The sequence below is a fragment of the Crocodylus porosus genome, unplaced genomic scaffold (assembly GCF_001723895.1).
Source record: "Crocodylus porosus isolate Cpor-Errol unplaced genomic scaffold, CroPor_comp1, whole genome shotgun sequence".
NCBI classification, from domain to species: domain Eukaryota; kingdom Metazoa; phylum Chordata; order Crocodylia; family Crocodylidae; genus Crocodylus; species Crocodylus porosus.
This window is the reverse complement of record NW_017728945.1, coordinates 3,974,444-4,000,374: the sequence shown is the minus strand read 5'-3', so window position 1 is coordinate 4,000,374 and position 25,931 is coordinate 3,974,444. Positions and strand designations below refer to the sequence as shown.

Sequence of the window (25,931 nt, the reverse complement as noted above, 5' to 3'; positions counted from 1 at the left end):
GCAGCACCTTGCACTTGTCAGTGTTGAAACCTATCCTATTCTCATCTGCCCACCCCTTTAACCTTCTAGATGCTATTCCCATCTTCTAGATGCTATTCCCAGTCGGGAGATCTGGGAGAACTTGCTGCAGCACACTCCTATTCTTAGGTGGTCTCAGTGTCCCAACAAATCTGTATCTACCCTGTGCAGGGAGCACATTCCCAATCTGTAGCTGCATGAATGGCTCATTAATATGGGACCAATTTGATAATTAAAAGAAAGTTTGAATAGCAGAACTGTAAAAGCAAGAGAGTTGCAATGTTCCAGACTCCACTGATTATTTCCTTCCTCAATGGGAAAAGAAAAGCAGGTCTTGGGAGTGAAAATAAAAACTGCTTCTAGGCTACTCCTTGATCTCTTTTTTATACACTTCTATTATAAACATGTTGCTGCTGGTATAACAGTTGTTACATTCAGTCTGATCAGCAGAGATCCTTGTGTGTGACAGAAGCTAGATCAATAATGGAAAACATTTACCATATTCGTTAATCCTTTTTTTGTGAATTCAGCTGCACTCACACCCCTTTTGCAGAGAAGTATTTAGGCTTTTGGCCTCTTTGATGCCTTTAACCTCTTGGATACACCCTATCCCATTCCCAACATTGAAACGAATCCATTATTGTTGACATTCAAATTAACTAAAACTTTAGAGCAAACTTCTCCTCGTGTCCACATGGGGCATCCCAACCCTGACCTTTGCTCTTCCTACATGCATAGACCTTCTGAGATATCAACAGAAGATCTGCAGAGATAAGTGCTGTAGAAGAGCAGAAAATGAGAAGGGCAACGTGAGGATTTGTGAAGGAGGGTCTTGTTCTAAAAACAGGCCTTCTACAAGAGCTAGAAGCAGACCAGAGTCCTAAATTTTATCAACTTTCAAGTACCCTTTGCATGTCTCCCCTGCGGAAACCTTGCCCTTTCTATACAGCCTGTCATCCTACACGAGAGCTCAGCTTTGAGCACACTGTGGAGCTAAGAGGAATTGTGTATGACAACAGCTTACAAAGGGAGACCTCGGACTACTACCGAACGCTGACCCCCACTCTGGAAAGGCTGGTGAGTTGGAACCTGCCCAGTGTCGCCAGAACCACCAAAGGGGCAAAACATTCAGCCTGACATGCATGTTTCAGCTTGCCATCTACAGTGCAGTGCCATGGCACCAGTCACAGTGCCACAGAGAGCAGGGATGCTGTGGGCGCGCACACAGCCCTAGAAGGGGAAGGTGAGGAATCTCTCATCATTTAGCTCTGTCTCCCGCTGTAAATTAAGGAAAAAATGTAGAGCTACAAAAGTCCCACTTAGAATTCCTCAGCCCATTGAATGCAGTGACCCTGTCACAAAGTACTGAGGATAATTATAGGCAAACGTAGAATTGGAGGCAGGGTGGGCATTGGGACCACGGGGAGCCCCTGGCTGCCAGCATTTGTCTGAGCTGGCCCACAGAATGATGATGGCAAAGGAGAGATGGCCAAGGATGCCTGATCAAGACTTTTAGAGCCCAGTAGTTTGTCTTAATATGGGAAATGCAGTATGCTGCGATGTTGTGAAAAAGCCAGCTAGACCTAAAAGGAAAGAGGATTAAATTACCATGGAGGCAAGAGGGCTCAAGAACTCTACTCATCTTCACAGACACAATAAGATGTTTTCAAAAACTCCATCTCCTAAGGTTTTCCCTTCTCTATGTATGTTTTATTGGGGGTTTTTGTAACACTGTGATCCCTGTTCTTTGCCTTGCAGTTTCTAACCAGTTTCCGGAGTTCACAGCTGGAGGGGAGCTGTGCTAGCTGCAGTATCCTTCAGTACAGGTGAGGGTGTAATGCTCTGTCTCCCATTACAGCCAGCATTGGGGTACTGCGGCCAGGTGAGCCTGGTCTGGGTGAACAACTGATCAAGATATTGGGAAGGAGTATGTCAAAAACTGACCTTTTATCAAAACTGGCAATTTAAATGTATTTAAAGTCTTCAGATTTTTTTAACTGAAACTTATAGAAAGTGTGATCAAAATAGCTGGTGGGGGGGGTTGCGTAATGAAAACTAAATCTATGGTCAAAGAAAAATATGGATAATCATATTGATCACATTTTCAACATCTTTTGATAAATACGTTGGTCAAAAAAATTGAATAAAAAATATTTATAAAGCAAGACCCCAACTTGTTCTGAGCCCGCCAGACAAGAATTGCTGTGGAAGCTCTGGTGCTATGGCACAAGGGGCAAGGTCTGTGCTCTCAGCTGCTCCTTATACCATGCCCAGAGGCACATACACAGTGACTGATTCTTCCAGCAGGAATGGAAACTCCAGTGTGATTGTCCATTTCCGTCTCCGCTTCATCCACCAAGCTTCCCAACCTTTGAGTTCCAGCTTGGAGGAAGAGGCACTCACACGTGGGCTGACAGAAGCACTGAACAAACAGGGTATCCCTCTGGATACCTATGGGACTATATCCTCAGCCTTTCTCACAAGTAAGTAACTCCTTTCCCCACCGAGAGACACAAAAGCAAGCTGACTTCCTGAGTGTGGCAATGTTGCCAAAGAAAACATTAAGTAGAACAAGGGCTGATATAAGACAAAGGTTACTGGTCATCTTCTCCAGCTTGATCAGTCTGCTCCTCCTTCCCTTATGTCAGTCACAAAGCCATGGCAAGAACTGCATATTACACAGGGGTACCCACAGGATAAACATGACAAGAACCCTGCCAAGCCCAGGCTTTCCTTATTCCCTGTGTTAGGAAGGAAAAATAGGACTCGTATGGGAGCTGCTTAAGCAGAGGAGCACTAGATACGCAGAACCTTAGCAGACTTTCCCCAACAGCAGAGCTTTTACTTTGCAGCAAACAAGCCCTTGGTCAGAGTCAAGGCCCAGCCAGAGCCCAGCCAGTCTGCAGGAGAAGGCTAAGTCTGTGATGCCACAGACCACATCTCTCCATTTCTCTTCTCTCAATTTTGTTACAGGACCAAGCGAGGCATCACCATATGGAATTGAATTGAAATCAGGTATGTTAGAAGCCCCAAAGCCAGTCTACAAATTCATACAGCATTTGCCATAGAGTTTGCCCCTTCTTAGCTTATGTCCCTGTGCACAATGATGTTGCCTCTTCCTGCCAGGCCCTGAGGTTCTTTTAATGCTGAGGGAATTCAGGCCCAGGGCCTGTGACAGAGACTGAGATGACTGCAATCCTTCACCCTGATCAAGGTCTGGGTTCTGATCTTTCCAAGAGTCTAGAAAAGACCTGTCCCTGGTACAGCACCTGCAGTTCTAACAGGGACCATAGGAGAAGGTAAAGAGGAAGGTCAATTTGTGCAATTATCATCAATGACAATGAAGAATAGTAGCTGGATTGGAGTGTTGTACCTGTGATGGACCACAAAATATGCAAGGAGAAAAGGGATTTTTTTTATGGTACCTTTTGTTGGACCAGCTGCATAGTTGGGGGAAATCTTATATGACCTTTTGGCAGAGTGCCCTTCCTCAGGGCAGTCGAGAAGTCATTGTACACAGTGGGTGCATCTACACAAGACACTTTATTGAGCAGTACAACAATCTACGGCACAGTAAGGCATCACCAGGTACCTGTGAGTAGCAGCTGCTGGCACAGTAAATTAATCTACAGTGCACTTAGCTAGTACCTTTATAGATGCTGACAGGAAGCAAATTTGCTCCTGGTTAACCTAGGCAGCAGGGAGCGACAGAGGACAGGGATCTCTCTGTCCCTAGTCCTGGCACTGCTCAGCTCCTGGCTCCCCCCAGGAGCCAATCAGAACCCAGACTGAGATCTCTGGCCCCTGCCCCAGCTCCCATTGCAGAGCTGGGCACTCCCAGCTGCCCGCCCAGAGCAGCTCTGTACAGAACAGAGCTGGCAGTTCCGGGAAGTGGGAAAGGACTGCGTTCCCAGCCCCACTCACCCTCCAGCGCTGCCAGCTCTGTGCAGAGCTGCTCTGGGGGGTGGGCAGCTGCTGGCCAGTTCCATACCTGCCTGCCTGGCAGGAAGCTCACCAGCACCTGCCCCACACCTAAGGCAGCTCCCTGTGAACTCCTTGCTGGGCAGGGAAGCCCCACCTGGCAGGGGGCTTGCTGGCAGCTGTGTGTCCCAATAGGCATGAGGCCAGGAGAGCTCAGCCCACTGCAGGGGCAGCTGTCTTCTGGCCTCGTGCATATCAGGTCCCCTCCCAATGTGCATGGGACCAGGAGACAGCTGCTACTGCAGCTGGGAAAGTTCTCCTGGCCTCACATACATTAGAACTAACCCCATGCACCTTGCCAGACCCCAGGCCAGCACCCAGAGGAGCCTGGAGCTCCCCTGGCTGCTGCAGGGAGGCAGAGCAGGGAGGGAAACAGTCCTGTATCAGGCTGCTCCAATTGGAAGCAGATCTGCTCCCAACAGGGTGCATGTGTAGACATGCTTCTGGGAAAGGCTTACTGTGCAGTATTTTACTGCGCAGTAAGCCTAATGCAAATTAATAGCACATGTAGATGCGCTCAGTGATATGGTCTCTCCTTACTCCTTGAAGCCCTAATCATGAAGTTCCCTAAGCATCCACTTCATGTCTTCCTCAGCAGTTCCTAACAGTGGCATTGATTTCTGTGCGAAGATAGTCTCTGGCTGTTTTGTATCCCCTCTAGCCCTCCACATATACATGCACACCTTGGCTAGAAGGCTCTTGAAGGCTACTGAATGTTTACAGGTAAAGTTAACCATCTCTTTCCTGTTCCTCTAGGAAGTTGCCCTGGAAATATATTTGCTTGTAAGAACAGCCAGTGTGTATGGAAAGAGAACCCAGAGTGTGACGGCCATGCTGACTGCTTGGATGCCTCTGATGAGGCAGACTGTGGTAGGTCCTCCTACTGTATAAATCAGGCAATGGTTGGTCTTCTGGGCCCATGGTAACTGCAGTCATTTGTGTGGGTATGTGAGGACCAAGTCAGGAATCCACAGAAAATCAGGGTGTCCAGTATATCCAGCATAGACAGTGTCTCTGGAAGATGCAGGTCCTGTTCAGTAGAGGCAACTCTTTATAAGAAATTACTTTGAAGAAGCTGAAGGATGAATAGTTCATATAGCCCATACCCCATTAAAGCAGTGAGCATTCCTGTTGCCCCCACACACTAAAGCAGAGGCTTAGTGGGACATGTGCAGCATCAGGCAGAGCCATGCCCTGATACCGCCTTTCATTGACAATATAGATGTCTCAAGTCCTCTTGTCCCGAACACAGAAGCCACCCATCACACTGGCACGGTGGACCTGTGCTGACAGTGTCAAAAGGAAGGTCCAAGAGTGAACACTTCTCTCAACCCAAATGAACCTGTCTAGCAAGGCTGAGGCCCAGGAGAAGGCAAAGTGAAGGGAAAGCTGGATCAGATTGGTTCTGCTCTATGGGTTGAAAAAGAAGTGCAACTCCATCTCTGTCCCTAGAGCCAAAATTCACTATAACCATGACTTTACCCAACACACATGGCATCTGAAGCTAGGCAGCAAATCACAGCAAGTGAACTCACTGGAGTTAGTGTTAGAAACATACTGGGTGCATCTATGTGCTCATTAATGCACTGTAATTACAGAGCATTTAGTTTAGTACTTCCTTAATGAAGTACTAACTGAATGCACAATAACTACACTTACTGCCCAGTAGCACCAGCACATGGGGGGCTTTCTCCTGTGGCAGTTACTGTGCAATAGTCTCATAACACTGTGCAGTAGCTTATTAGCACAGGTTTTTACTGGTATGCTACTGTGCAGTGTTATTAGGTTACCTCACAGTAAATGTCTCATGTAGACATGCTCACTGAGACACACCCATTAGTCAGATTGAGTGGAGCTCATTTTCCGGCTGGTTACTTGCATCCCCCGGCTGGTTACTTGGAGCAGCTGCCATGATGTTTAGCTTTTACAGGGTGCAGATTCAATGACATCTTTCTATGCCCTGCCTGGACAAGAGTAACTTGTAGCATGGCTCCTAGTGAGAAAGCCTCTACTCACGAATCCCAAGCTGCAAGGCTAATCACAGCAACCCACTCTGTGGATGCTTCTTTAGCCAGCCGCCCCTTTCCATGAATAGCTCTGACTGTAGTCTGAAGCCTGCACCTTCCAACACAGTGTCAGCAATGGCTTCACTCTCTGCGGCAGTCACAAGCATCACCAAGCAAAGCAGACCTTTCCCCTGCCCCAGTGAACTCCGCTTGGGATATGTTTGAAGTGCTTGACCTGTTCTGGCCCCACTGGAAGTAGTCTCCAGGGCTCACATGGGCTTTTCTACCTTTCAGACTGTGGGAGTCGACCCGCCATGCAGACAGCCAACAGGATTGTGGGAGGCTCCAAAGCCTCCAGAGGGGAGTTTCCGTGGCAAGTCAGCCTGAGGGAAAACAACGAGCATTTCTGTGGTGCAGCCATCCTCACTGAGAAGTGGCTGGTGTCTGCTGCTCACTGCTTTAATGAGTAAGCCCCCACCACTAGCAAGTTAATTTGACCCCACTTTCAACTAGCAGAAAAACTGGTGTTGTATCTCAATATCCAGCCTCTCACCAAGCTAAAAGAGACTGTGGGCCCATCTCAGTTGATCACCCGTTTACTGCCATTCCAGGCTAGCCCACTAGCAAGCTGGATCCATACCCCAAGCCCATATGTATCCTCTGGCCCATGCTGGCATTGCAGTGATCTGAGGGGTTTCAAGGCTCACGTGCCAGTTCCAGTTCAAGGCACAACAGCTACTGCTGTTTAAATGTCTTCCTTTTGACATGAGCAGGCCATCAAGGGGCAACATGGGGGGAGAGTTCATGCACAACCCTGCTGTATGCATTTCAGGTTTCAGGACCCAAAAGTCTGGGCTGCCTATGCAGGAACCACCTCTCTCAGCGGCCTCGACCCCAGCACTGTGAAAGCTGGCATTGCACAGATAATTACACACCCTTCTTATAATGCGGATACTGCTGATTTTGATGTGGCTGTGCTGGAGCTTGCAAGTCCTATGGCCTTTAACAAGTACATCCAGCCCGTGTGCCTACCAGGAGCTGGGCACCACTTTCCTGCTGGCAAGAAGTGTCTCATCTCTGGCTGGGGCTACCTTAAGGAAGACTTTTGTAAGCAATGCTCTCTCGGGATGGTGTGCACGGTGCAGCATGGGGCACCTCAGAAAGGCTAATGGATGAAGTGGAAGGGTACTTGGAGAACAGTGAGAAGACAGGAAGTTGGGAAACATGGAGAAGGAAAGGAGGGTAACACACCCACAGAAGTTGTGGAGGGGAGCAACCACAAAAGAGCAACTAGAGGGTTTGGGGGGAGGCTGGGGGGAAGGTGCATGATATACTGAATTGTGGGTCAAGTGTTGAAGTTGAGCTGACCTGCCAAGAGCAGCCAAGTAGTGCATGAGCCTTTGGGCTGAAGAATAGGAACAGTTTATTTCCTTGTCTCTCTCCGCTAGTGGTAAAGCCAGAGACCTTGCAGAAGGCGACAGTGGAGCTGCTGGACCAGGTGTTGTGCTCTAGCCTGTATAGCTATGCCCTCACTGACAGGATGGTGTGCGCTGGCTACTTGGAGGGGAAAATCGATTCGTGCCAGGTAAGAGAAGACCTCTCCTAGTATCAGTTGCATATTCATGTTTATAAAAAAAATAAATCCACTTGCTGCTAAAACAGACACAGTACTGTGCCTGGGCAGCTAAAGACTCAAGTTTCCATGACACCGTGGACACATCACCTCTTACTAGCGTGAGGTCCACAAAGCTGTCAGCTCCCTCCACAGCCACACAGGATGGATGACTGGTGAGAGCTTACATCTGTAAAAAACAAAGAAGTGGAAGGAAAGGGTTTGTCATCTAGTGGTTCGAGAACAGCACTAGGAACCAGGACTCCTGAATTATATTCCTGGGTCTTCAACTAATTAACTCTGTTTCCTAGGTAAAGTCTATTCACTTTTTTTTTTTTCGCTTCAGTTTGCCCACGTGTAGCATTAAGGTACTGCTGTAGACCTACCTTGGTGGCAGAGGGGCAAGTTGTCAAGTTTGTGAATGGTCTAGAGGCTTTCACCAGGCAATGCTATTTGAGGATGACATTACCCGTTCCAGTGGGGGTCAACCTTTTGACAAGAATATCAAAAGTTAAGTCCAAAGTATGAGATAATGCCACTCTAATAATCAACCACTCCCATCACTCAGTGCTGCTGAATCCCATTGCCACTGGGACATGACAATGCTGAATTTGGTGGCAACTACCCCCAGCAGGGACAAACCCTTGAGCCAGCACTGACCCCAAGTCCCATCCCCTCCTTGAGTGCTGCTCCGATCCCCGCCTCCTTCCTGACTGCCACTCCAATCCCCTTCCCTTCCCAAATGCCGGTCTGATCTCTGCCCCTCCCCGATCTGCTGCATACCAAATCCACCGGATGCCTGTGCCACTTGTGGATTGTATTCCACAGGTTGGCCACCACTGATTTATTCTATATACCTAATACAAAGAAAAGCTTCCAGGCTCTTTGGCTTCTACCCACCCTGAATATACAAATGCCCAGACTGGCAAAATCCAGCTACATGTAAATATTCATGTTTATAAAAAAACAATTCCACTGGCTGCTGAAGCACTGGAAAGCAAAACAAAGATGCTGCGTCCTGCAGCATCTGACACTGTGTTTTGCTCTTCCGTTCCCTGAAGCAGTGCTGGCATCTAAGGCGCTGTTTGTACTTGAAGAAAGAAAAAGCCAGGAAGTTCTCATTGCTAACGCTGGTAGAACCTTTGGAAGGGAGGAAATATTATCATATACCAAGCTGAAAAGAAAAGAGAGAGCGAACCAGCTAGGAAACCAGCAGACTTAAAGCATGGAAAACTGTAAAAGAAAAAATACCCTTCTGTGGGTACATCTACATGTGCCCCTATGACACCGTTGTTACTGCACCATCATTCAGTACTTCCTACTAAATGATGGCACAGTAACAGCCATCATTATGCTGTACCGGCAGCGCATGGTTGTTTTTAGCCGCTACATCACTGTAAGGACAAATTATAATGAGGGAGCATGTCGCTACAGTGACGTAGCTGTGGCATCATGGTTTGTACCTGCCAACACTACGTTGCCATAGTGCATTGCCACGGTGACACAGGATCTCTTGTAGATGCACCCAGTTATTCAGGAATCCCATTCGGTTAAGCAGGGCCAGCTTCATGACAACTGCTGCATAGGTCCTCCTACAATAATATCCCACTAACAAACCACAGAGTCCAGCCCTGGCGGCTAGAGAAAACAAAAAGAGGTGTCCATTCTGTCAAGCACTTTGAAATCCTGAGTGCTTGGATGTGCAGTGCAATAAAAAAATTAACACCAATTATCAGTCAAGTGAGCACCATGCCGGGTGCTGAAGATCTAAGTGAATCTATGAGTAGAGGGTCAATTTAGTCGATCACAAGGTTGGTGGGCGTGGGGGCTCATTGTCCCAGATCACTGCAATGCTAACTTCACCCTTCGTGTGCAGCAAGGTCTTAGATTTGATAGCTCCTGTTTGATAACGTGGTAGTTTGGCTACTCCTCAAGCAAGTGCCTCTACTTACACATCCAGACAGAACCCTGAAAACATATTAGGTGATCCTCTGCCCACAACTGAAATGTTTCAGCCATCTCTGAGACAGGACACATCAGCTCTAAAACAGCATTCAGCAACACTGCACAGCAGTTTAGGACAGAGATTAAAATCTAGTAAGAGGGGGGAAATGATGGCTGCTTTGCTGAGTTCAGACATGGGGCTTCTGTCACACCCTGACTCATGGAAGTGCTGCGGGTGCCTTAGTCTGGACTCTTTCTTGCAGGGTGACTCTGGTGGCCCCCTGGTTTGTGAAGAACCATCTGGCAAGTTTTTCCTGGCAGGCATTGTGAGCTGGGGAATCGGTTGTGCTGAAGCCAGGCGACCAGGAGTTTATGCCCGGGTGACCAAGCTCAGAGACTGGATCCTCGATGCTGTCTCTGCCTCCCCTGCCTTCACAGCACTCACCCTCCCAGAATCATCTTCTAGCACCAACAGTAGTTCTGCCACCACTGAAGGGATCAGCAACAGCATCACCAGCACTCCTAGAGCTTTCTCCACTATCTCCTCAACCCCAAGCACTAGCAAGCCAGTTACCACTGCTAGGCCTCAAGGTATCGTGCTCCTGCAATGGTCGATCTCTCTGACTAGTTTCAATGGTCAAGACAGGCATGATTTTTAGGGATTTGTTCCTCAATGAACTGAAATAGCCCTTTTCTATTTGGTGCAATAGAAAGTATCAGGCTGGCTCATCTGACCCTCGGCTATGCAAAGCAGTCTGAGTTTGGCGGAAACCCTGACTTCTGCAGTTAACGAGCTGTATGCACAAAGCAGTCCATAGCATCCTGGGGCTTTGGCCAGCCAGTTGCACGTGCAGGGTCATTTGTGTCTGTATTTGGTCACTGCTTGACTTTAGAAACCACATTGGAAGCCACAAATGTATTAAAATCTTGCCAGCACCACTGGCAATCCTTAGCACTTGAGAAACAGTCTGCCTGCTCCATGCGTGCAGTAACATTGGGAGGGGCACTGTGCATCACTGTGGCTCTTCTACATGTACCTGTCTGTCTTTATCACTGGAAGATCTGATGATTCAAAGCCAACTGCTGCACATGGGAGGGATTTAGTAGGTCTACAGAATCCCAGCGACTTCCACCCGGGCAAGAGAAGACAGATCTTTGAGATGTTTTTTCAGCTCATGTGGCATCTAACTCCCAGAAGCCTTGTAGCTGCCTCTGATAAGGAAGGCAGACTCTGAGTGCTTCTCCAGGTGAGGGTGGTTAATGAAATAACTCCCAATACAAAATAATCAAGATGAGGGACCACTGGAACTGCAGGATCTTCTTCCTCCGTGACATATCCCAGCATGCAGCAGTAGCAAAAAAATGACTTGCAGGATCTACTAAGCACAGGCAGAGATGATGGGGATAGGGGAGGAAGCCTGTTGACAGGATGAGGAAATTTGGCAGGCAGAAGCTTAGATAAATGCCCCTGAACTGGCCTTTATCTGACCAACACTGCTTTGCTGGGTCTCACTGGTGAGCAGGGCCCTAAACTAGCTGCTTGCTGACCCCAGAGCCAGACGCATCTTGACAAATTGTGCTTTTCTTCCTGTTCAGAATGTGGTGGACGACCTGGTCTCTCTAAACCAAATAAGATTGTGGGAGGATTCAATGCTTCCAGAGGAGAGATCCCCTGGCAAGTCAGCCTGAAGGAAGGGTCGAGACATTTCTGTGGAGCCACCATCGTTGGAGAGCGCTGGCTGCTGTCAGCAGCTCACTGTTTCAATCAGTAAGAGCCTGTCTCATTTGGGGTTGAGAAAATGAGGTGTGTGGTGCTTTTGTTCCTGTTTGCCCAGCTATTGTCACACAGTCTGCTGGAGCCTGCAGTAGTCTGCAGTCATGCAGCACCACTGATTCGTAGCAACTCACTTAGCTCTTGTTACTTGGTGGTCGTGGGGTAAGGGGCAAAGTGATGTCATGGTTTGGAGACGAGAGCAGGAATTCATCACTAGCTTCATTGTGACAAATGATTAACAGCAAGTGCTTCAAGGACCCATAATAGGTCCTTGAGTATTTTCTACATGTATTAATGATGTAGGAAAGGAGGGTTACTAGTGAGAGGGCTGGGTTTTTGGTTGTAGCCGTGTTGGTCTAAGGACATAGGCAGGCAAGGTTCTTTGGGTAGATGGGATATCTTTTATTGACCAACTGAGTAGTTGGAAAAAAGTTCTTCTCAAGCTTTTGGGCGCAGTCACCCTTCTTCATGCATAGGAAGTCTCTGCTGGTCTGAAACTCCAGGGAATGAGAAGCTAAAAGCGTGGCAGGATGTCAATGAGAATGATACCAGTGAGAGGGCAAAATTTACAAATGATGCAAAAATCATTTAGATTAGTAACAACCAAAGAGGACCTCAAGAGACTTCAGAGAACTGTACCCAAGCTAGGTGAATGGGTAATGTAACGAAAGATGAAGTTCAATGTCAATAAATTAATGTACTTTGGAAAGGATTTTTTCTACATCTCCCAGGTTTTTAAAGTAACTGTAGTTAAACTCCAGTGAGTTTAAACTATGCTGCAGGTGGACCTGAGCTAATAAGTATCACAGTTCAGTATGCCGCTGTGATGGAAAAAAAGGACAAGGACATTAGGATGCATAAGGAGTGGGACAGAGCAGCAGCGCCCAATCTTTCTGGGCTGTAGGCCAGATGAGTTGCATGGGGTCAGCCTATGAGCCTGATCCAGAGAGGAGCTGCTGTGTGTGTTTAATCCAGCATGTGTATTCGGCCCTGCAGGCCACGGGACTTGGAAATTTGGTGGCAAGGAGTGTTGGCAGAATTGCTTGCCACCACTCCCTCACTGCCAAATCCCTGGACCTGTGAAGAGCCCCATGGACCAGATGACTCCGCTCCACAGGCTAGATCTGGCCCGTGGTTGAGAACTACTGGGATAAAAAATGTTACAGAAAGATTCTAATGCCATTATATAGGCACTGTGTGCGGGGCTGGTCACCCCCGCTTAAAAAAGGATACTGCACAAGTAGAGGGAGTGCAGGGAAAGACAACAAAAATGATTTGGAGCCCAGGAAAACTCTCCAGTTAACAGAGATTGAAGACACTGAGACTGTTTTTCTTAAATAGGAGACAGTAAGAGACACAAAAGTATATACAATGATGGCTAGCCTGGAAAAATCAGTTTGAGATCTTCAAGGGGAGAGTTGTGAAACTGTTAGATATGAATTAAAATAGTTACAGTGAAAAGAAATACCTTTTCCTGTTACACCCGGTTAGACTGGAACTCATTGCCACAGGTTGTCTTTGCAGGAAATTGTGTAAGACTCAGTGATGGACTGGGCATTTTATACAGGTACCAAGACTCTACAGAGTTATAACAGTCAGTACAAACAAGGAGCCTCAGAAGGCAGATGAAGATTATACTTCAGAGTTTAAACTAAAATAATCTTCACTGGGGAGACAAACAAAACCTTTTTTAGGGTCAAGCTACTGCCCATTTGCTTCTTCAGAGTTTATGCACCTTCCTTGGATGGTGATGTTTGCTTATGTATTTGATTTACATGCCACCTTTCCCAACAAGGTTCAGGATGGCTCACAGTAAGAGACAGAATAAGCAAGTGGAATAAAAACATGAACACAGACCAGGAAAAAACACAAAATTATTACAACTGTTCTGGGACACGTCCAGGCTCAGGCTCTGGTGGGCCTCAAAGGGAAGGGAGTCCCAAAGCTTAGGAGCAACTACTAAGAATGAACTTGCATGTGTTTTCACCAAGTGAATGTGGTGCACTGACAGTACTATTAGGAGACTGCTCTCAGCTGCCCTCAGGGACTGCGACAGAGTGCTAGTTTCTTAGGTATTCAGGGCCAGACAAGTTAGTGCATTATAGATCAAAATGAGTACCTTGAATTACACCCAGAAAGCGACTGGGAGCCAGTGCAGACTTTAGAGAACTAGAGTTATGTGCTCCTGGAGACCCACTGCCATCAGAAGGCGAGTAACTGCATTCTTTACCAGATGTGGCTTCCAGGTGGTCATCAAGGCCAGTCCCATATACAGTACAGTGCAGTAGTCTAACCTCAAGGTTACAAAAGCATAGGTGATCTTGGCAAGATCCAAGCCTGAACGAAATTATGACCTGCTGAGGCCCCTTCTGACCCTAACATCTATGAAAAACTGCAGCGTTCACACCAGATGGAGTTGGTTAAAGGCACTCCTGGCCAATGCCACTCTCAGAGATCCAGGTGCAACAGAGGAAACTGGAGTACTCAAAGCTGTGAAACTGTGACAGGGAAGGCTGAACCCCATCAATTGTAGGTGTCCTAATCCTCTCCAGGTCAAGCAGTCCATCCACCTCCATCAGCACTGTTATTTTTGGATTCAACTTCAATTAGTTCACTCACATCCAGGTCTCTGTTGCTGCCAGGCACTGGGAAGAGACCATGATTATGAAGACTGGGCATCAACACACCTATAGCCTGGGAGGTACCACCCTAAGTAGCACAACTGCAGAAAGGGATCTCGGAGTCATAGTTGACTCCAAAATGAACATGAGTTGCCAATGGGAAGAAGTAATAAGTAAAGCTAACTGCACTCTTTCTTGCGTAAGTGCCTCAGTATCAGCGCCCCACTACTACAATGACAGGAAACATGAGCATATAAGAAATGTAATTTACTGGGTCAGACCATAATCCCAATACTCTCTCTCAGTGGCAGCGTGTGGGTGCTCAGAGGCATCCAGTTTTGGGCTCCACAATTCAAAAAGGATGTGGAGAAACTTCAGAGAGTCCAGAGAAGAGCCATGCGCATGATCAGAGGTCAGGAAAACAGACCTTACGACGACAGGCTGAGAGCCATGGGGCTCTTTAGCCTGGGAAAGCGCAGGCTCAGGGGTGATCTGATGGCCACCGATAAGTTTATCAGGGGTGACCACCAGGATCTGGGGGAACATTTGTTCACCAGAGCGCCCCAAGGGATGACAAGGTCGAACGGTTATAAACTACTGCAAGGCCGTTTCAGGCTGGACATAAGGAAGAATTTCTTTACTGTCCGAGCCCCCGAGGTCTGGAACAGCCTGCCAGCGGAGGTGGTTCAACCACCTACATTGAACACCTTCAAGAGCAAGTTGGATGCTTATCTTGCTGGGATCCTATGACCCCAGCTGCCTTCCTGCCCCTGGGGCGGGGGGGCTGGACTCAATGATCTTTCAACGTCCCTTCCAGCCCTGATGTCTATGAAATCTATGAAGGGATTTATTCAACCATCTACTTTGTCCACTGGTGCCCCCATATTCTCTGTGAAAAAGAAATATCGTTTACTACACCTATATGTAGATTCTCAAGGCCAAAAGAAGCTCACTCATCTGAAGTTTGAAAGTTTGGAGTATCTGCACATCTTCACCAAGTTGGATCTGAGGGGAGCATACATCTTGGATCATATCCATGAGGAAGATTAATGGAAGACTACTTCCCGCACCTGGTATGGCCATTTTGAATAACTTGTTCTCCCTTTGGATTCTTCATTGCTTCTCCCACTTTCCAGCATTTCATCAGTGACATCCTCCAGGACATCTTGGATCAGTCTACAGTGGTCTTTCTGAACAATATTCCCATTTTCTCAGAGACCAGGCACAATGAGCGCCTATACGCATGGAGGGAGGCTGCTCTAACATGCTGTAATTACAGCACGTTAGAGCAGACACAATGAATTGAGTCTGCTGGAGCATGGCAATTACCGTGCTCCAGCAGACTCCAGCGTCCCTGCACTGAAAAATGGCAAGGCACGGACGGGGAGGTAGGCAGGGGGGGAGTAGGGGCGCTTTAACTAAAGTTTGTTCAATGAGCTTAAATTAAAGTGCTACTCCTGCCATTTTTCAGTGCAGGGACACTGATAAATATTGGATGTCTTGAGGGGAGTTGAGCTACTGGTGGGTAGAATATGTCCCAATGCACTGGCAGCGCAGGGTTATCATGGAGTCTGGCTAGCAGAGATGAGGGGAAGCTATGTTACTGAGGACTACTAACCATGGGAGTGGAGTAGAATGCAATGTGCCTGACACAAGACACCTTGTCACACATAATGTCCAGTTTTGTATCACAAATAAGGAATTCCAGTTCAATAGAAGGAGACTGGGAAATAAAACAGATGGTGCAAAATATTTATTTTCATATAACTGTAGCCAAGTTTCCAATTAGAATGTATATGACCATCTTATTTCTACTTCCAACTATGTTGATGCCTTCCTTTAACCTTCCTGTTTCTTGGTACCCTTTCTCCTTGGGCCATCCTGGTTACCCTGCAGTTATGTTTATTCCAAATATGGAGATTTTGTGGATTCCTTCCATTCTTTCCTCCCATCCACCTCCCCCCTCCTCTTCCCCATTCTTAATTTAGAGCTCTTACCATTTGGGCCAAACTTGATCCCAGAAAGCTATTTCCTCACTCAAGTGGAGCCCATACCTAGAGAAGTCTCCTATCCATAAATACCTACCAGTGGTCAAAGATCTTAAAGCATTCACAATAGAACCAGTCCCTGAGCTATCCATTAATATTCATTATCTTGCCCCATTTTCTCCTTCCCTTTCCTGTGGCAGAAAGAAGCACAATGAGGATCACTTGAACTTCTACTTTTTTTAAACAACTAGCCCAGCCAAGCATAACTGTTCATTATCCTTGTCAGTGACTAAAAGGCTGTATCCTTTGTTACTAGATGAAGAATAATTAATGGATTTAGCGATTCTTACCTGCTCCCATCAACATCCTCTTCAACCTTATATTGATCTCTCATGCTATTGCTCCTTACAGACAGTATTCAGTTCCAGATCATCCCTTGCAACTGAACTGTCTATTCTTATGTGTAAATACCCAATTACATAAACCTGTATTTTTCAGGGATTCACACCTATCTTTGATCTTTTCCTTTCAGTGGAGCAAATACCATAAAACAGACAAAACATAAAACACCATTACACTGACCCTGGCTGAACAGGGACTGCTTCTTTCTCATCAAAGCATTCTGTATCGAACACCCCTGTTATCTGACTCCCATTTTGGCCATCCTTCTGCTCCTCTGCGTCAATGCGGTCAAGAAAAGGGTGTATCTACAAATGTGCTCCAATGTGTATTAGCTTGTTTTAATGTGCATTAAAGCATATCAAAATAAGCTAATGCCCATTGTGTCACTTAAAAACCACACCCTTTAGTTAATGCACACTAAGACAGACTTATGTGCATTTTCTTAGTACTTCACAATGGATGGCATCTATACAGGTGCACCAGGATGGTGGGGGCGGTGCTTTAGAGTGGATGTGAGAGCTGCTTTAATTAAAGCACCCAATGTCACATGTATTCAGCATCCTGCACTTCAAAATGGTGGTGAGGACGCTTTAACTAAAGCTCGTTCGACATACTTAAAGTGCCCCCGCTGCCATTTTGAAATGCGGGGATGCTGAATACATATAATGCAGAGGTGGCTGGAGAGTGCTAATTAGCACGCTCCAACAGACTCAATTAATCAAGCCTGCTCTGATATGTGCTAATTAGCATGCGTCGGAGCAGAGGTCTGTCACATGTATAGGTGCCCAGAGGTACTAGATTTAATGAGCACTAAGTAACACACATTAATGCACATGTAGATGCACCCAGGAGGATTTTATCCAGTCAGATCTTGTGTTTTCTCCTGTTGACACATCTTTTCTTGAACAACATAGCATCTGATAGCATCATACTTATAGACTTGGCAGTGCTACACTCACTAGCAACATGACCAAAAGAGACTTGGGGGTCATGACTGACCACAAGATGAACATAAGCCACCAATGTGATGCTGCAGCTGGCAAAGCAAATAAAACTCTGGCTTGCATCTACTGATGCATCTCAAGCAAGGCCCAAGAAGTCATCCTCCTGCTTTACTCAGCCTTGGTGAGGCCACGGCTGAGGCATGGGACTTTTCAACCTGGAGAAGCAAAGGCTCAGGGGTGACTTGGTGGCAGCCTATAAGTCCATAAGGAACTGGGAGAATGTCCATTCACTAGGGCAATCCAAGAGAAGACAAGGTCTAACAATCACAAACTGCTGGAAGACTGTTTTAGACTGGACATAAGGAAAAACTTCTTTACCATCTAAGTCTCCAAACTCTGGAATAGACTCCCCCCAGAAGGGGTGCAAGCACCTATTCTGGATACCTTTAAGAAATGCTTGGTTGCTTATCTTGCTAGGGTAATCCGAGGACTTCCTGCCCTTTGGGCTGGACCTGATGAGCTCACAAGGTCCCTTACAGCCCTAATATCTAGGAAATCTGTGATAAAGCAGCCTGTCATCTAGGACAGTGTTTCCCAACCTTTTCCAGACCAAGGCACACTTACGTAAATAAAAGTTTTCTGTGGCACACCTGTTAACAAGGCATTCCCCATCCACATACTTATAAGGTCATTATAGATCATTGCCATGGCAAAGTTCTGCAGCACATGTGTTCATTTCTGATGGCACACCATTGTGCCATGGCACAGTGGTCGGAAAACACCAGTTTAGGAAAGCTTATGCCTCTCTGAATTAGTCTCTTAAGATGCCACCCTGCCCTGCCTTTTGCCTGACTTCAGACTAACATAGCTAACTGCCTCTCTCAGCTCTGTAATTCTCTCAGTTCTTTATGTGAGAGGGGCAGTTGAACCCTTTATGACAGACTCAGAAATCATACTGATGGGTGTGTGCATGTGCGTGTGCATGTGTGTATACACACACACACACACACACACACAATTGGAATTATATACTTATAGGACAAAGCTGGAATATATCAAAGCCTACATAGGAACCACATCATTAAATGGAGCAGATGGCAACACAGTGAAAGTCAGTATAAAGAAAGTGGTGCAGCACCCTTCCTACAATCCTATCATCCTGGACTTTGATGTTGCTGTATTAGAACTGGCAAGTCCCCTGCTCTTCAACAAATACATCCAGCCTGTGTGTCTCCCTCTAGCTGTGCAGAAGTTCCCTGTTGGCAAGAAGTGCATGATTTCTGGATGGGGAAATATCCAAGAAGGCAACAGTAAGCAATGTGCTTTATTTATTTACTCTGAAATTGTGAGTGATTAGACAGAAAGGGCTGCATCAGTGCAAGTCAAACAGGCCCAAGGCTATGCCGGAACTAGTAAAAGCCATACATCAACAAGATCTTAAGAGCCATGGAAGTAAAAACAAAAAAAAAGCGAGAGAAAAGGGAACCCTCTCAAAAAAGAAAAACCAACCCTTTGTCTAGGATCCATGAATGCTGCTGACAGCCAAGGCCAGATAGATTTGTAGCCCTCTCCATTATAAGCTCTGCCATAACCACTGTAACTTAACTGCATTGTGTCCTAGATGACCCTATGCCTTAAACAAAAACCAAGGGAAGGTTCTAGCCCAGAGACATTACAAATTGAGATTGGACCTGATACAGCTAGAAAGGGGGACAGACCTTATAGAGGGGATGTGGATCAAGTTCAGGCACATGCACTATTAAAGGGAGCCTATTTTCTAGTTTAACTGCTATCACAAAGCTGCCGTGAATATGGAATGAGCTTCCAAAACACTGGACAAAGTTAAACATGTTTATGCCTACCAATGTCAGGATGTTAGGTGACAGGGACTGTAGCTTACACAGAATGGAGCTCCCATCTTCTGTCTGGGAGTGCAATGCCTAGAGATGATCCCAGAAAGGACTTCCTAACCTCTGTTAGGAAACAGTTCATTGGGGGCCTGGAGCTGCCACTCTGTAACAAAGCTGAAGGCAGCTATAGGTTGCATAGCAGTAGTATGGTCTGCATTTGGACTGCCCTGGTCAAATGACCCCCCTTTTCTTCCCCCCATACCTGCACTTGTTAATCCCTCTGATTTCATGCAGTGACCAAGCCTGAAAGCCTGCAGAAAGCCTCTGTTGGCATCATTGATCAGAAGACATGCAACGTCCTCTACAACTTTTCCCTTACTGACAGGATGATCTGTGCTGGCTTCCTAGAAGGGAAAGTCGATTCATGCCAGGTAAGAGTCTGAAAGTTCGCTCCACCTGTCTTAGGGAGAATTGGCACTGACTTGACAATCAGGCAGTCTTCCAAGAACTGAGAGATGCAGTTTAACCCTCACTGTCAGAAGGACTGTAAAAATAAAGCTTCTTGTTCTTTAGCATGTGACCTTCAAACTCAAGATCCTGTAGTTGTGTGGACAGTTGATATGCCAGGGGAAAAATGGCCCCTCCCCAGTGTGGCCAGGCACAGGGTTATCTGGCTGACTGTTATATACCACTGTAGGAAGATGTAATCAAGAGATGGAGTTTTTCATGCCAGGGTGATGTGCTCAGCTGTGCACTGAGCCCTCTGTAAGAGCAGGCAGGCTGAAGGCCAGAGGAGAGGAGAGAGCTATGCTCTGTTCCCCGACAGCCTTCCACCCAAGCTCTCCAAGCCTTTCACACTTCTCACCCAGGAGCGGAGGTCAATTCCATTCACAGCTGAGAAAAACTGAATGGTGACGAGGGTCTCGGGGGAACTCTGACACAAGAGGCGCGGCGACACTGCTACTGACACTCCTTCCTGCCCCTCCACCACAGATCTCCCTGCACAAGCATCAGCCAGTGTGCCTACCGCTCACGGTGGATGGTGCTGATAACGATTAGAGGCCTGGAGGGTAGGACTGCTCTGTGGAAAGGTGTAGAAATAAAAGATGAGGGACACAGCTGTTATGTGAAAGACTCCTCATGAACCCTCCAGACAGGAGAGGCATTCAGTGAGAGAGAGCAAGCATGTGGAAAATGTATCCAAGAAAATGCCACTTTACCACGTTTCCTTATGGAACTCAAGATCATTGAGGCCAAAGGGATCTCAGGACACTGAATGGCTAAGGAAAGCATGCACACTGGTTGCTGTAAGGGCGTAATCAGGTAAATGCGTGCACGCCAGGGCATCAGCAGCCACAATCTGGAAAGACAGGAGTTTCTTGTCCTTTCCTCTGCAGTAGCTGGCACCGGTCACTGTCAGAGAGAGGAAATGGGGCTGAGGACCCCCTGGCTGTCCCAGCCTGACAGTTCTCCCAACTGAGGACCACTATAGGGGACTCTCCTGGAGAGAGTGCATTTAGAGGTCACTGCCTTGCTTCTCCATCAGGGGGACTCAGGGGGACCACTGGCCTGCGAGGAGACCCCAGGTGTGTTTTATCTGGCTGGCATTGTGAGCTGGGGAATTGGTTGTGCCCAAGCCAAGAAGCCAGGGGTGTACTCCAGGATAACCAAGCTTAAAGACTGGATCCTCGACATCATCTCACCCTTGCCTGCCCCTGAAGCAGGCACCTCACCCAGCCCAGCCCCTACAAGAGCTTGTACCACAACCGGCTCCACAGCCTGGATCAGCACCAGCAAAGCAGATACAAGCCCAGCTGACAGGACAACCAGCAAAGCAGCAGCAACCACCAGCACCACCACCAGGAAGGCAACTGCTGCTGTTCCAAAGACAAGTGGTCCTACCAAACCTACCCAGCTGCCAGGTAATGACCCACAGGAGATGGGTGCAGGGAGACACGCGAGTGTCAGTCACTTCTCCCACCCACACAGACAGAGTCCCGTGGCTCTTGGCCTTTCAGTCACAGCCCTTCGCTGCCCCATTCTCAGGGAGTGTACCAGTCCCGCAGCTGGCACAGGCACCACGTTCCACATATTGAGCAGGCTACGGGTTATTGCCTTCCAGTGGTGCCTTGTACCAGCTTCACCTTCAAATGTTCCAGCAAGGTCTGTATTGGGAAAGCAAATCCGGAGTGCGATGGCATCACCGACTGCAGCAATGGCTCCGACGAGCGCAACTGCAGTAAGTACTGCCCAGCTCTGCCTTGCTCCCAAAGCCTGATCCCACAAAGTTCCTCTTGCCCCGGGCTCAGCCTTGGGGCCCCTGGGCTCCATCCCCTGAAACCGAGACAATACTTACTCCTCAGGGGAGCTGGAAGTGAGATCCAATCCAGAACGTGCAATCTATGATAAAATGCATGCAGCAAAAGCCCATCCCAGGCTATTCCTCACTGCTACAGCCTGCTATGTGGCTCATCTGTCAATATGACCTGGCACAGCAATACACAAAACGTGATGGCCCAGAACATGCCTCTTGTCTGCCACCAGGAGCTTATTCTGAATGGCACATCCTGCCCTGGAAAGAGTCCTCTGCAATGACTTAACTGATCCAACAAACCCAAGCCCATTCATCCGTCATAGTGTCCTTTGAATCCAGGTCCTCAGAGAACTGTTTCCTCCATGTGATAGAAGAAGCAGCTGCCCCACCTCGGCCCCTTCCTGCATCCCCTGTAGGCACACTTGCTGGCCCCTGGCCGCCCCACCAATGTCTAGCACAAGTATGTGGGACCCCACTGTACTTCTGCCCATAATTCTCTCTAGAGAGTGCTGCACAGCAGGGCAGGAAGGGAGCAGGGGCCTATAACTGCTTAACTCACTGCTGCCTTTTCATCTCTCTCAGATTGTGGCATGACTCCTGCTGTAGCCTTCAATAAGATTGTGGGTGGAAGTGCTGCAGCTCGGGGTGAGTGGCCCTGGCAGGTCAGTCTGTGGCTTCGGCGAAAGGAGCACAAATGTGGAGCCGTCCTCATCGCTGAAAAGTGGCTACTTTCAGCAGCTCATTGCTTTGATGTGTAAGTCAGACAAGCTACTCCTACATCTCTACTCAGGATGCAGCAAAACTAGCTCCCCTCTGCAGCTCAGCCTGTCCTCAGTCCACCACTGCAAGGCCACTAGAATAACCTATATGCCCTGCCCTCTCTTTCATGCCAGCTCCTCTCTAATGACATTTCCCCTTCATCTGTCTGCCTCTCATTGTGTCTGGGGGTAGCTCTGGGCTGCTAGCCCCCCCAGAACCACTTGGGAGTATCAGTGGCCCACAGCTAATTCCAAAGAAGCAGGGACCTCAGTGCTAGGCCTTTCCTGTTAGGCCTAGGGGACTTGCACCAGCAAACACCAAGCACACGGTCGTGAGTCAGGGGCCTGCTGCTGGACAGGGCAACAGTTCCCTTGTGTAGATCAGCGAGTACTGCTATGGTGCACTACAACCCAGGCGGTCTCGGAGTTGGCATGTGACATCTGCTGTTGGCTTCACTGGACCTAACCACCTAACCTCCATGCTCCTTTCTCCCTTGCAGCTACAGTGACCCCAAGATGTGGGTGGCCTTTCTGGGGACACCTTTCTTGACCGGCATTGATGGGAGGGTGGAGAAAATCTACCGCATCTACAAGCACCCATTCTACAATGTCTACACCCTGGACTACGATGTGGCACTGTTGGAGCTAACTACACCTATGAAATACACCAGCACCATCAAACCCATCTGTCTCCCAGACAACTCTCATATGTTCTGGGAAGGCTCAAGATGCTTCATCACAGGCTGGGGCTCCACCAAGGAAGGAGGTACTGGCTAGAGGCATCAAAAAGTACTTTGCTGCAGAACAAGGACCACCTTATATGTTTAGTTATTGCCCTCAACTCAGTGTCTAACCACGTCTGCTCACTAAGCTGTACCTTTGCAGCTACAACTCGTGCTCTCTCACCAGATCCAGCTATTGTCCATATTGTACTTCTGCAATCATTGCTCGTATCTTTCTATTCCATCATGCCACACACCCATTATGCAACTCTTCAGAAATGTCTGCACTGCACCCACCCTTCAATAAGTCTCCCCAATAGCCAAACACAGAGACCACACCACCATCTGGCTAGCACTTGCATCACTCTCTTTCCTATGGAACTCATTTGACCGATATTCAAACCATCCCCATCCAGTGACAGTGCATCCGTTTTCCTAGTCTACCACCTATACCAACCCCATCCAGCCAGCACTTGTAGCATCTGACAATTCAACCTCTGCACTTTTCAGTTCACAACTACCTGTAACAAAGTCATAATGTGACTAGCAGCTCCAGTGCTCATCAGCTCTGCAAGAAAGCCCAAGACCCTTGCTCCCCCAGCACAGGCCCTTGCTTGAGGTAACAAAGCCAGCTGTACCTTACAACCAACTGCAGAGCCCCAAGTCACATACCTCATTCCTGCCAAAGCTAAATCCCAGGATAGGTACTTAAACTAACTGTGACCTCTTCCCTTAACAGGCTTTATGTCCAAACAACTGCAAAAAGCAGCCGTAAATGTAATCGGTGACCAGGCCTGCAAGAAGTTTTACCCCGTCCAGATCAGCAGCAGGATGGTGTGTGCTGGATTTCCACAGGGCGCTGTCGACAGCTGTTCAGTAAGTTCAGCAACTGTACGGGGCTCCCTGGAGCAGAACAGGGAAGGCAAGACTCCTAGCAAAGATCCCTCAGCCCATTCTCCTTCATTGGGCACCTATCTTGTTTCCTCACTGACTAGCTGATTGAACTTCCATCCCTGCTTCTTGCCAGATATTCCCTAGGTCAGCCTATACTTACTTGGCATCCCCTAGGATCTGTCCATCCCTCCTTTTCCAGGTTGGTAGGATTTTACCATGGCCTCTATCCCACCAAGTAAGACTCCCGTCTAAAGCCAGAGGCACAATAGCTGAGCCACATTACCAACAATGAGATAGAGAAGTGGCTCCCACTACCACCTGGGAGGCGGCTTTCACGGGCAGTAGACACGAGGAATGAGAACACAGTGTAGCCCGGGTGCTGGGTGCTAAGGACTGGGTGGCTCCTTTTGCCCGGATGCCAGCAGACTTACTTCTTTCTCCGCAGGGCGATGCAGGTGGCCCCTTGGCATGCAAAGAACCTTCAGGAAGATGGTTTCTCGCTGGAATCACAAGCTGGGGCTATGGCTGTGCAAGGCCATACTTCCCTGGTGTCTACACCAAAGTAACAGCTGTCCGGGGCTGGATTGCACAGAACCTCAAGCTGTAAAGTTGCAGTCTCCACTCAGGGAAGGAGAAGTTGAAGGTGGAGTGTTCTCCAGGGACCTGGTGCATTAACCTCTTAGCCCACACACATTTTATTGATGCTGCGAAGGGATGAAGACAGCACAAAGCCACGGGAGGACAAACCTGATGCTGCGCAACCTGCCGCAGTCTCAACACCAGGGCATTCAATAATCAGAGCTTGCTTTGCATATAATGGTGCGATTCTAGAGAATGTTTTCTATAAATAAAGAGGCCTGATCTATCCAAGGCCTGATGGAAGCATTATCTACAAGGGCCAGGCCCGTCAAGTACCCAGGCTACATGGAACAAGCACTCGTCATTGTCACCACTACAGCCAGGAGATGCCTGTTTCTGGCAGGCAATTTGCTAACGCAGCATAGTCCAGTCAGACGTGTTCATTATTACTGCACGTGCCCATATACATGCCAGTAGGTGTCTGTGTAGACCCTATCACTCCAAAGGCATCTGCCAGGTATAAGGAAAATAAGTGAAACAAAATCCCCCATGTCCAGAGTTATGACCCAGTACATGTCTCAAGCACTGCAATACAATCAGTGACCAGCTACTGAGCAAGGTGTCCCTTCAACCCCAGAAGCAGCCAAAACACAACCCCACAAATGCCAAAGATCCTCAGTGGAGCCCCCAAGTATGAAGCATGATCACCTTCCATCTAGACATCACGCTGCAGCACTGAAGTGTGGACCATTCCCAAGTATAGTACTTGAGCTAACACACCATGAAGTTGTGCAGGACCCATGTGCAGTTTCTTGGATAGGCCAGTTGCATACAACTTGTAGCTCTCTTGGAAGGTTGTGCTAGTAAAGCTGGTTGGGTTCCAATAAATATTGAATATATATTATATTGAATATTCAGAGGGCAAACTTCACCCCTAACTTGTCTTATACAAACATAATTTGTGCCAACCCTGCAGACCCAGAGACTGGCACAAGAAACAAAGGGGAGTTCCCACTTTTATATAGGAAATCACGGGTAAGGGTCACAAGCCAACAGGCCAAAGAAGGGAACAGGTAAAGGATAAACATAAGCACCATGATAACATATACCCAGCACCTTAATTTCTCCCACACCTCCAGAGGCATGCCCCAACAAGCCTTTAGTCCTGAAGCTCTCAAACAACAGGCTACAACTGCCCCCAAGTCCGAGTCCAGCTCCTTCCATCCACAGTCCTGGCTGACCAAGACAGCTGGATCTCTAGCTCCACCGTGTGCTCGTTTTATGTAGGGCTAACCAGGATCCGTATTCCCCACTGGTATCTCTTCCTCTTAGGAACACGGGATTGAGTGGTCACTGCACTTGACTGTTTGCATCCTTTGCCACCTAATTCAGTCATCAGCCTAAATTCAGGCATCTGGACTCCAGATTCTATATCTGGGGAAGAGTTAGGAACCTCAGACTGGTATCCACGCCAGCAGCACAGCATACTGGTGGAGGGCCATCCAAGTACAATACAGCATGCCG

General features: G+C 47.8%; 1 protein-coding gene across 3 annotated transcripts in view; it reads left to right on the top strand.

Annotated features, from left to right (window-relative positions):
* The window catches only part of TMPRSS9 (transmembrane protease, serine 9), an 82,198-nt gene extending 56,905 nt beyond the window's left edge, over positions 1 to 25,293 (top strand). For 2 of the 3 annotated variants that reach the window (XM_019550663.1, XM_019550664.1), the window contains 17 exons: positions 968 to 1,095; positions 1,777 to 1,844; positions 2,323 to 2,501; positions 2,992 to 3,033; positions 4,756 to 4,869; positions 6,300 to 6,471; positions 6,838 to 7,112; positions 7,454 to 7,590; positions 9,825 to 10,152; positions 11,158 to 11,329; positions 18,329 to 18,600; positions 19,435 to 19,571; positions 20,687 to 21,062; positions 22,037 to 22,208; positions 22,713 to 22,978; positions 23,674 to 23,810; positions 24,274 to 25,293. In XM_019550663.1, the coding sequence (XP_019406208.1) occupies positions 968 to 1,095; positions 1,777 to 1,844; positions 2,323 to 2,501; positions 2,992 to 3,033; positions 4,756 to 4,869; positions 6,300 to 6,471; positions 6,838 to 7,112; positions 7,454 to 7,590; positions 9,825 to 10,152; positions 11,158 to 11,329; positions 18,329 to 18,600; positions 19,435 to 19,571; positions 20,687 to 21,062; positions 22,037 to 22,208; positions 22,713 to 22,978; positions 23,674 to 23,810; positions 24,274 to 24,435 (3,137 nt within the window). In that variant the 3' untranslated portion in view covers positions 24,436 to 25,293. The remainder of the gene's footprint in view (positions 1 to 967; positions 1,096 to 1,776; positions 1,845 to 2,322; positions 2,502 to 2,991; positions 3,034 to 4,755; positions 4,870 to 6,299; positions 6,472 to 6,837; positions 7,113 to 7,453; positions 7,591 to 9,824; positions 10,153 to 11,157; positions 11,330 to 18,328; positions 18,601 to 19,434; positions 19,572 to 20,686; positions 21,063 to 22,036; positions 22,209 to 22,712; positions 22,979 to 23,673; positions 23,811 to 24,273) is intronic. The other variant, XM_019550665.1, reaches the window with a different exon arrangement.
* Positions 25,294 to 25,931: the final 638 nt, after the last annotated feature.